General features: G+C 17.0%; 2 protein-coding genes across 2 annotated transcripts; one reads left to right on the forward strand and one right to left on the reverse strand.

The window, feature by feature from the left end:
• Positions 1 to 1,517: 1,517 nt before the first annotated feature.
• On the forward strand, positions 1,518 to 9,026 carry PRELSG_1027500 (conserved Plasmodium membrane protein, unknown function; the record flags this gene model as incomplete). Its single annotated transcript, XM_028677209.1, has 2 exons — positions 1,518 to 8,735; positions 8,940 to 9,026. The coding sequence occupies 2 exons, from the start codon at positions 1,518 to 1,520 to the stop codon at positions 9,024 to 9,026; spliced, it is 7,305 nt and encodes a 2,434-aa protein (XP_028533622.1).
• A 439-nt stretch (positions 9,027 to 9,465) lies between these two features.
• Positions 9,466 to 10,862, reverse strand: PRELSG_1027600 (conserved Plasmodium protein, unknown function; the record flags this gene model as incomplete). Its single annotated transcript, XM_028677210.1, has 9 exons — positions 9,466 to 9,544; positions 9,679 to 9,729; positions 9,842 to 9,907; positions 9,985 to 9,998; positions 10,160 to 10,210; positions 10,291 to 10,367; positions 10,460 to 10,519; positions 10,608 to 10,677; positions 10,812 to 10,862. The coding sequence occupies 9 exons, from the start codon at positions 10,860 to 10,862 to the stop codon at positions 9,466 to 9,468; spliced, it is 519 nt and encodes a 172-aa protein (XP_028533623.1).
• Positions 10,863 to 11,329: the final 467 nt, after the last annotated feature.

Below are 11,329 nucleotides of genomic sequence, written 5' to 3' on the forward strand. Positions count from 1 at the left end.
TTATAAAAAAAAAAAATAGAAAAAAAAAAAAAGAAATAAGAATAAAAAAATAAGAAAATATATTAAAGGAAGGTTATGAAAATAAAAAATATAAATGTAAAATAATTTAAGGAATAAATATACATTACACAATTTTATTGAGAAGCTTTCTATTTTTTTAATTTAGAATTTCTATGATATCAATATTATATGCATATTTGTTAAAAAGTTTTAAAGAAAAAAAAATGTGTACAATTATATAAATGATATATTCTATTATTTTTTATTTTTTCAGAAATCATTAATTATTAAAAAAAAAATATGTATTTTTTTTAATTTTATTTATCCTGATTATATTAAATATGCTGTAAATTTTTTTATTTTTTCTTATTAATAGGAATTTTAAATAGAAAATATATTTTTATTACTATTGATGATTAAAATTTTTTTTTCTTTTTTTTATATATTTTCTTTTCAAATTTAAAGATATTTCATACAACGAAAATTTTTATATAAAACTAAAGAGATTAATAAGAACTAGACCATATAAAAATAAACTGTTGAATATAAAATTGTAATTTTTATGTTCTCTCATTATTGTAAAAAAAATTTCTTATTTTTTATAAAATATAGAAAAAAAAATAATATTTTATATATATATTTTTTTGTTCATTTTTATGCATCAACTATATTAAATGTAGAAATGAAAATATATAAAAAGAAACAATTTTAAGAGTTTATTATTTAAATTGTAAATTGTTCAAATCATAAGTTAAAAAATTTTAAGTTGATAACTTACATATTACTAAAATTTTTAAAAGTTAAATTTGAATTTTCATAAACGGATATATGAAACATTATTAAGTTTCTATTACTTTTATACTTCATATATATATATATATTTATGAAGTCATAATAACTTGGAATATGATACAATAATATTATAGAATTATAAAATTTTGTAACAAAAAAGTGTTAACGAGTCAGCAATTGTACATATATATTTAAATATAGAAAACATTAATTAAAAACTTGTGAATTCATTTCAATTTAATTATATCAAAATTAGATTAATTTATTAAATTTTTTAATTTGATATTGTAAATTTTTTTTTTTTTTTTTAAAGTTAATACATTTTTTTTATTTCAAGAGTATATAGCATTTTAGTATTCTCACTTTTATTTTTCGTAGCTTATAAAATTTCTATATCATAGTGAAAATTAATTATTAAATAAACATATATTAATATTTTCTTAAAATTTAACTTTAACTTTTTTTTTTTTTTTTTTTTTTAAGGATAATATTTTTTTAATTTTTTAAAGGAAAAATATTATGAATTTTTGTGCTTTTCATATATTGAAAAATACTCATATGCAAAAATTAAAAAGTAAAAATAAAAAAAAAAAAACATTGAAGAAAATGTATATACTATATTTTATGAGTTAATTATTTTTAATGATTATTTAGTAATATTTACATTAATAATATGAATTTATTTGCTTTTATTACGTAGTATTATACAAATAAAAAGAGAAAAAATGAATGAATTAGAAAATCTTATAGAAAAGTATATATCTCCTGAAAAGGTTATGTTTAATTATGATAAAGAAAAAAAAATAGAATTGATTTATGAAAAGAACAAAGATAAGGAAGAAAATAAAATTAGAAATGAAATTTTAAAAAATATAATAGATTTAATTGAAAAAGATATAAATGGACAAAATGAAATAGTTATAGAAAATAATTTATATAAGATGAATAATATGAGAGATAGTAGTAATATAAATAATTTAGGAAATAAAAACTGGAAGTATAATAAATTAATTGAAGTAATTGTAATTTTAAAGAAATATTTTTACTGCAACGAAAATATGAAAAGAGGATTTTCTATTAATTTATTAGCTAACATTCTTGATGAGATAAACATAAGTAATTTAGATTTAGAATATTTTAAATCCATAATATTTTTTTTTATTAAAAAAATAGAAGATTGGCATTGTATTAGTGGAGTTGTGAAGTTTTTTTTAACTGTATTTGAAAAATATAAAGATATTTTAAGAAATATTAAATATTCAAATGAAATAACAGTAATATATAAAAATTTATTTATTTTAAAAAAAAAAAAAAAAAATTATTTAATAGAAGAAAGAGATAATATTAAAAATTATTACTTTGAATGTCATGAAAACGGGAACCAGGATAATAATAGTGAACATGATTTGGAAATAGAGAAAAAGATATATGAAGAAGAAAAATATGATGATAATGAAGATTATAGTGATGATGAATATGAAAAAGAGTATGAAAATGAAGATGATATAGAAGATGAAGATGAAGATGAAGATGAGACAAAAGAAGAAAATATTTGTGTTGTTTATAAAATTCTAAAGCATATGTTTAAACATATACACGCACCAAGTTATTTACAAAGTATAAGAATAAATTATTATAAAATAATTTTAATTTCTTTACAAGAATTTAAAAAAGAAATTTCTTCTATTTCTAATTTTATTGATAAAATTCAAGTTCAATTAGAAAATGAATCCGATCCTCGAAACATTATGGTTTTGTTTGATATAATATATACGTTATGTAATAAATATATATCACCAATTAAAAATAATGATGTTATAAATATAAATGATAATAGTTCATATGACGAAAAAGAGACTTCTGATATAGAAGATGATGATCAAAATAACAAGAATAATGATATTTCTGATGACAACAATAAAAAAAAAAAAAAAAAAATTTTTTATTTAAATGAAAATTCTTTATTTACATATGAGAAAGAAAAAAATTATCTAAAATCAATTATTGATATAGCTTTTTACTACTTTCCTATAGAATTTATACATAACGATACGAAATATGACAGTATTACAGAAGAAGATTTACAACTATCTTTTTTTAAATGTTTAAAATCTAATAAAAGATTAGGTAGCTATGTGATAATGAATATATTAGATCAATTTTATAACTCTGAAAATGATGAATTAAGTGAAAAAAATTTTAAAAATATTATAAAAGCTTTAGAAATATGCATCCCTTACTATGGTTGCTTATGCTCATCAAAATTTATTACTACTGTATTGGGTTTAATAGATTTAGAATGCATTGAAAATAATTCCACTGATAAAATAACTAATTATTTTATAAATATTCTTTTAATATTTATAAATGTTCTTAATAAAGAAAAGGCAAATATAAAGTATTCTCTATTTAATAAATATTTTATTAGTATGTTTAAAAAATTTCAAAAATATCTTATATTGCATAAAATTATGTATGAAGAGACAATGCATAACATTTTCGATACAACAGAATTATTAAATGTTCAATTTAATGATCATGATTTTACATTTAATCATTTATATAATAACAATACTTTCTCTTCATCTAATAAAACTGTAAAAAAAGAAGAAAAATATATCATTTATGAAGAAAAGGAAAAACTTTTTTCTGATTATGCAACTAGTGTAAAGCAAAATAATTTTATATCAAATGATTTTTACTTAAATATTGCCAATTTGTCTGATTCTTCATCTTCTTGTAATTCATCAGATATAAACGATACTTTATTAAATATGCCGAAAAACTATGAACATAATATGAATGATAGCGAATCGAGTGAAAGAAATATATTTACTATAATAAAAGAAAAAAACGAAATTGAAAAAATAAAAGAAAAAAAACAAAAAGAAAAAAAAAAAAATAAAATAAAAATGGATAAATTTCATGTTATAGAAAAAATTCTTATATGCATATCAAAAGGTAATAGCTACATCTTTTTATATATACTAAATACTATAATAAAACCAATATTAAAAGAATGCTATTATTTAATAAATATTTTAACTGATGAAAATATTTGTAATAAAAAATATATGAAAACAAATTTTGATTCAAATATAAAGGGAAATTCTAGTGAAAACATATCTTATGAAAATAAAGAAAAAGTAGTTGATTTGAAAAATTATACTGATAATGATAATACAAAGAATATGTTTGAAGAAGAAACACGAGACAATTTGAATAATAAATTAATTTTTTTTAATAATAAGGAAAAAGATGATTATAAAATGAATACAAGAATTAAGAAGAGATGGGATTTATTAATAATGTATATAAATCTTTTAAATAATATTTTGGAGAAAAGTGTAAGCATAGATGAAATAATATCAAATGACGTTTGCTTTATAGAGGAAATTTATATAATTATAGAAATTTTAAAAAAAGGAAAAAGTATTTTTTTTGATAAATATTACGATTGCGGTTTACACCTTTTTAATATTTTGGTAAATTTCATATGTATGCATAACATAAAAGACAATATTTTTCATAGTAATATATATATTTTTAAAACTATTTTTTCTTTTTTTTATATAATTGGAATACATCCAGATAACGAAAAATTGAAATTTTTTTACGAGTGTAATAATAAATTATATGAAATAAAAATAGATAGTTATCTATATGTAGATTTCTGGAAAAATAATATAATTAAGAATTATTCCAATTTTATAAATGATATTAAAAATAATAATGAAAATATTATTAAAAAAAATAATGATTATAAAGAAAATTGTTTATTTTTCTTTCTTATTTTAGTAAATAAACTCATAAAATATAAATATGAAAAAATTCAAAATTACATTAATACAATTTTAATTAATTTGTGTTCATTAGTGTTAAGGTTACATTTTTGTGAATACAAATATTTCAATTTTTATTTTGATTATTTGTATAAAATGTATCAAATAGATGCACCATATCTTCTTTTCTTGTCAACAAATTTATCTTCTTTTATTTTAAAATATTTTTTTAATTATATAGAAAAAATAAAAGATAATTATTTATATATAAATGATAATCTTAATATATCTAGTGGAAATGATAATATTTCTCATTATAAATCAGCAAATGAAAATATACTTAATGAAAAATCAAAAAATGATCATGTGAATATTTGGAATTTATACAGTAGCAATAATAATGATAATAATAGTAATAATAATACCAATAATGATGAAAATATGTATAATCAGAATGACATTAATGAAGAAAATATAAATAATGATGATGTTGGAAAAAATATATATTATAATAAGAACGAAGATAATATTTGTAAACTAAAAAATAACAATGAAAAGTTAAAAGATATGAACTATTTATCAAATGAGTTTTCATATGATGAAAACTGTTATGTAAAAAATGCAAAAATTATTGATGAATTATATTTATTTGTTCAAGAAGGAAAAACTCCAGTATATTATTTAAATAAAAAAAACATAAAATTAGGAAATACTCTCAATATAAAAAATTTATTTTTTGATAAGAATGAGCAAGTATTACACTTTGATACTAACGAATCTAATTATATAAAAGAAAATGAAGAAAGAGAAGATGAAAAAGAATATGAGAATGTAAATGAAATTGAACAAGAAAAAGAAGAAGAAAATTATATTATTATCAATGAGAATCTAAAACATGATGAAATTATTTATTTCCATTTTTATTTTATTTTGAATTTACTATATGTGCACATTTATTATACATATATAAAAACAAGATACTCTTTAGCAAATAATGGAGAATTCATCACAAATTGTAGTGAAGAAAAGTTAAAAAATGAATATAATTATGAAAAATATATAAATAACTCAATTTTAAAAAATGAGAAAATGGAAATTTTATATGATTCTTTTATTTCTGTAAATAATTTGGAAATATTTGAGCTATGTATAAATTATATATATGAAGAAAAAATTATAAAAGATATTTTTTTAAGAAAAATAAATTTAGATGGATTTAACTATTCTATGAAAAAAGATGATTATGAATTAGTAAACTTAAAGAATATAAAAATAATTAATGATAAGGAAAATATATATTATTATGCACATTACTTAAATAATTTAACAAACTTTGTTAATATCAATAGTATAAATAATTTAGAGTTAAATGATGTTATTTCAAAAAAATTAGAGAATGACTCCAATAATAACTTTAAAAATAAATTGATAAAATTTCTTAAAGATAAAAATTTTTTTATAAATTTGATGACTCTAGAAACAGATAGGTTTTTGCATATTTTAAAAATATCATTAGTAATCAATCTTATGTATGAAAGGTTAGATAATTATAAAAATGACAATAAGAACGAAGATAATGGTTTATTATTCGTAAGATATTTATATCATAAATTAAAAAAGAATCTTAATAATATTTTTATTTTTCTTAGTAAAATTAAAAAAAAAGAATTTTTAGAAAATTGTATTGACCATTGTTTATGTAATAATAAATCAATAAATAAAAATGAAAATGATATATTTTATATAATTTTTAAAGATGAATATAAAAATTTAAATAATATTCCATTTGAATTTGATTCAGTGAATGCTTTATTATTATTATACATTCCTTCTGTATTATCTATATATAGTTCTATTAGTAAAAGTTATATTTATAAAATTTTAAAATTATGCATGTATATATTTTTATATAACATATATAGCACAAATGGTTTTTTAAATAACATACATAATTATATTAATAACGATGAAAAGAGCGAGTACAATTACGAATCATTGCATTTATTAAAAGAAGAAACTTTTTTAAATGAATATAATTTTATTATGAACTATTTAAATGAAAGAAGTAATATTTACTTTAAAAATTTCTCAGAAATATTCAATGATAAAGAAATAAAAAAATGTTTAGATATAGTTGATTATATAAATATGAAAAATATGCTTAATTGCTCTCTACAAATTATGTCTATTATATTACATAGCTCTAGTTGTGAAAATGAAATGATAAATTTTGTATATATTCATTTTGATTTAAAAAATTATTTTACTATTTGTATAAAAGATGCATTAATTTTTAAAAATATTATTGATCATTTTATTAATATGTATAAATCATTTATCAATAAAGTGAATAAAGAAAACGATAGCCTTTCTTTTTTTAATTTTTTAAACAAAATATATGATGTATCATTTAAGAATAACGAAAAAGAAAATATAAATAAATTATTTTTTTTATTTGATAATTTATACTTTAAAAACATAGAAATAAAGAAATATGATAATAAAGGAAAGAGTAATTCAGGAAAATTGCATACAAATGAAAATATGTACAAAAGTAGCAAATATTCTAAGAGTATAAATGATATATATATAGTAGATAAACATTATTTAAAAAGCAATATAGGAATAAAAAAAGATTCTAATTATGAGTTAGAATACAATTGGGATTATTTAAAAAAAGTAGATTCATTTTCATTGAACAATATAAATCTTTTAAACATAAAAGATCTCTTTTCTAAAAATAATGATCACTCAGGAAAAAATAATGATGATAATTTTTATTTTTTTTGCCATTTTTTTTTTTCTCTTTTTCAAAATTTTTCAGTTTTTTATGATTTAAGTTTTTATATAGAAGAAAATAGTGTCAATTATATAGAAGAAAATGTTGAAAACTTGTATGATAATTTAAATAATAAGTTAGATGATCATGTGCTAATACTTTTTTATTATAGTTATATCTCTAACATTTATAATAAAATATTTTCTTATTTACATAATATAGATACTAATTCACTATTTCACAAAGAAAATTATAATAATATTTATTTCATTCAGAATAATAATTTTATCAACTTATATAAAAACATTCTAATTAATTTTTTTTATAATATTTATAATTATCTTTTTTTTATTGATATAACAAATAAGTACATTTCTGTAACTGAGTTTATATTTATCATGAATAAAGAAAATATGTTTTTTAAATATTCTTTGCCATATGACTTGATTCGTAAAAATGAAAAAACTACGAAATTTATTGAAAAGTTTATTTTGAATTATAATATAAAATCAGACGAAAATGCTTCAAATAAAGAAAGTCCAAATTTTTTTTTAACTGATACAAAAGAAATAGATAAACAGAAGAACGACTTATTTTTATGTAAAGTTGGAAGTGTAAATGAAAATGATATTATAAAAAAAGATATAATAAATGAAAATATTTGTGATAGTGAAAAAATAAAACAAAATATTTCTAATGATGCTATTATTATTGAAGATCAAAATGAGTGTAAATTATTTAAAGAAACTTTAAAAGAAAGAAAAAAAGAAAAAGTAAATAAATATAATTGTAAGTATCTAAGCATCATCCATTTAATGACTATCCTATTATTAAATATGCCTTTTGAAGAAGTAATAAATGATTATTATAACATTTTAGAAATATGTATACTTAAAGGAATTAATAAAGTATCCAATTTTTTTATAAGCAAAGATAGTTATCTTTATAACAATAAAAAGTACATAAATGAAGTTTTAAGAAAGAATATTAATATAGTTCAATGTATATTTGCTACTGATTGCAGAAATCAATTAAATGAAAAAAATACAGAAAATAAATATAAAAAAATATTATTAAGACAAGTTATATCACTAAATATAGTACTATGTTTACGTTTACTTTATCTAATAAATAGCTTATTAAATTATTATTTAAAGTTTAAAAGTAAGGTGGATACAAATAATGGAAATACAGATAATAAAAGTTGCTTAAAAGAAAATTTTCATTTTTTATTATCTTATAAAAATGTAATTATCAAAAGTATTATGAAAATATTAGTTTCAGTTCCATTAGCATTAATTAGATATTTATGTGTTTATATTATTTATATCATTTCATTTTTTAATTATGAATCTTTTTTATCTTATTCTATTATTCAAGATGTAAGTTATTCAAAAAATTTAGAAAAATATATATATCACATATTTTATAAATATTTTATAGAAAAAAGAAGCAAAAATATATTAATTTTCTTTTTTTTTTAACGTTACTTTATATTTTGAATATCCCAAAAATAATGCTTTCAATTTTCTTACATTAATTTTATGTTGTATTTAACATTTTATCATTTTCTTTTTCTTTTTCAGATAAAATGGTATTTATCTATAGCTTCAATTGATCCTCATAAAAAAGTTAGAAAAATGGTAGTGTTATGTAGGGCTAGATGGATGTAAGCTTTTTTTTTTTTTTTCTATTTTTAATAAAAAATAAAAACATATTTATTATTTAAAAGCAAAAATTTTTATAAGTAATTAAGAAAAAAATTCATGAAATTCTTTTTTGACTCATTTATTTGTTCATGAATATTCTAAAAAAACTTCATATATATTTAATAAATTTGATTAAATATTAATGAAATAAGAATAAACAATAAAAAAAAAAACATAAATAACAAAAAAAGATAAAAATATTTTAAGTTAAAAAAAAAAAAAAAAATTGAATAATTCTATATTAACAAAATTGTGAATCTTTTAAAAAAAAATTATTTTTGTTAAATTATTATATATATTAACATAAAAGTTAATTACTGTTTAAACTATTCTAATAATATTTATTTATTGACACCTTAAGGAATTTTATATATATCTTTTTTTTGTTTATTTAAAGATAATTCTAAAGTGTAGTTGCAATAAATATAAGTAACAGAACTATGAATAAAAAGGGACCATATAATACGAAAAAGTATTTCCACCTAAATATATATAAAGAAAAATAAACAAATAAAAAATATAAACAAAAAATTAAGACAATAACAAATAGTATCCAAAGTAAAATATGATTAATTAAAATTTACATATCTGTTAATAAAAATTGTATAAATCTTACGAAACAAAGCGTCCATAAAATATTAAATTTAAAAATATTTTAAAAGGTGTCCTATGCATATAAAAAAAAAAATGAGATATGCCGTGTAGTTCTGTGAATAAATAAATTAAAATCTAAATAGAACAAAATGAATATACATATTAAATCATTAAGAAACACTTACCAATCAGATTTCCCTTTATATTTTATATTATTTAAAACCATTGCTACATGATGATGGCAATTGTTTCTGAAAAAAAAAATGTTATTTTATATTTTTAATAACTTTATTGTTATAAAATACAATTAATGATCCATTTTTCTTACAGGAATAAGTTGTGCTGATTATTTAAAAAAATCAATTATATATTAATTAAAAAAAAAAAAAAAAAGATATAAATTTTTATGTAAAAATAAGAAAAAAGAATTTTTATAAAAATTACGTTAAATATAATATTTTAGAGCATTAATACAACTATATATATAATTAAATTTTAGCTACCTTCCTCTTGGAGAAAACTTCATCTGCTTTATAAATAGCGTCATCATATATCTAATATATAAAAAATAAAATAATTAAATTGTTTCAAAGAAATATATTACTAAAAAAAAAAAAATTTTCTTTTCTAATACCTTATCAGTAATTGCTAATGGCAATTTATTTTTATCAAGTTTCCAATATTTCATAGGATCGCTAAATTCCATATTGTCTATAATTAAAAAAAGAAAAAAAGAAAAAAAAATTGACTGTAGAAGCATATGTTCAAATTTTATTTTTTTTATTTCTTATATAAACAATTACCAACAGAGATACTATATGACCCTGAAAAGTCATGAACTAATCCTGATGAAGTACAAATTCCTAAAAATGAATAAAAAAAAATTTTTTTAAATAACTAATTCTTATCATTGAAAATAAAAAGAAGATAATAATTACAAATATAATTTACCAACATGACCAACAATTGGAATAAACGTAGATACACATGGGAGATAAGCAAACACAACGCAATATGGGAACTATTTGTAAGAGAAAAGATAATAGTATAAAATAATTATATATATATATATATATATATATATATATATATATATATATATATATATAAACAAATAAATATATTCTGTTTTAAAATATTTCTTTTTATAATTACTTTGTTGTCTTTTTTATTAATATCCATATCCTTCGTTAAATTATGTGACATCTTGACTTTATTAAAATAAATTTAAAATAAAAATACTATATAACAATATTTTTCAAACAAAAAAAAAAAAAAAACAATATAATAAAATATATATTTATCTGAATATAATTTAAAAAAAAAAATTATTTTAAAGTGATATCATTCTCTTTTATTTTCCCTTTATTATCTACATCATTTTGTTTTTGAACATCAGTTCTATTATTTTATTTTATTTATTTTTTTTTTTCTTAATTACTTTTACTTACTAATTTATTTATTTATTATTATTATTATTTTTACAATATTTTCTAAAATTAATCCAAAATATAATGAAATTACAGAAGAATTCAAAAAACAAACTTATGTGCATATCCGAGCGAAAAATATATATTTTGGTACATACTTTTTTTTTTCCCCCTCAAATAATTTCTTTTAATTTTTTTTTCTAATTGTTTCAATATAAATTTCAAAAATTATCTCTTTTTATT

Source organism: Plasmodium relictum (assembly GCF_900005765.1).
Source record: "Plasmodium relictum strain SGS1 genome assembly, chromosome: 10".
In the NCBI taxonomy this organism is placed as follows: domain Eukaryota; phylum Apicomplexa; class Aconoidasida; order Haemosporida; family Plasmodiidae; genus Plasmodium; species Plasmodium relictum.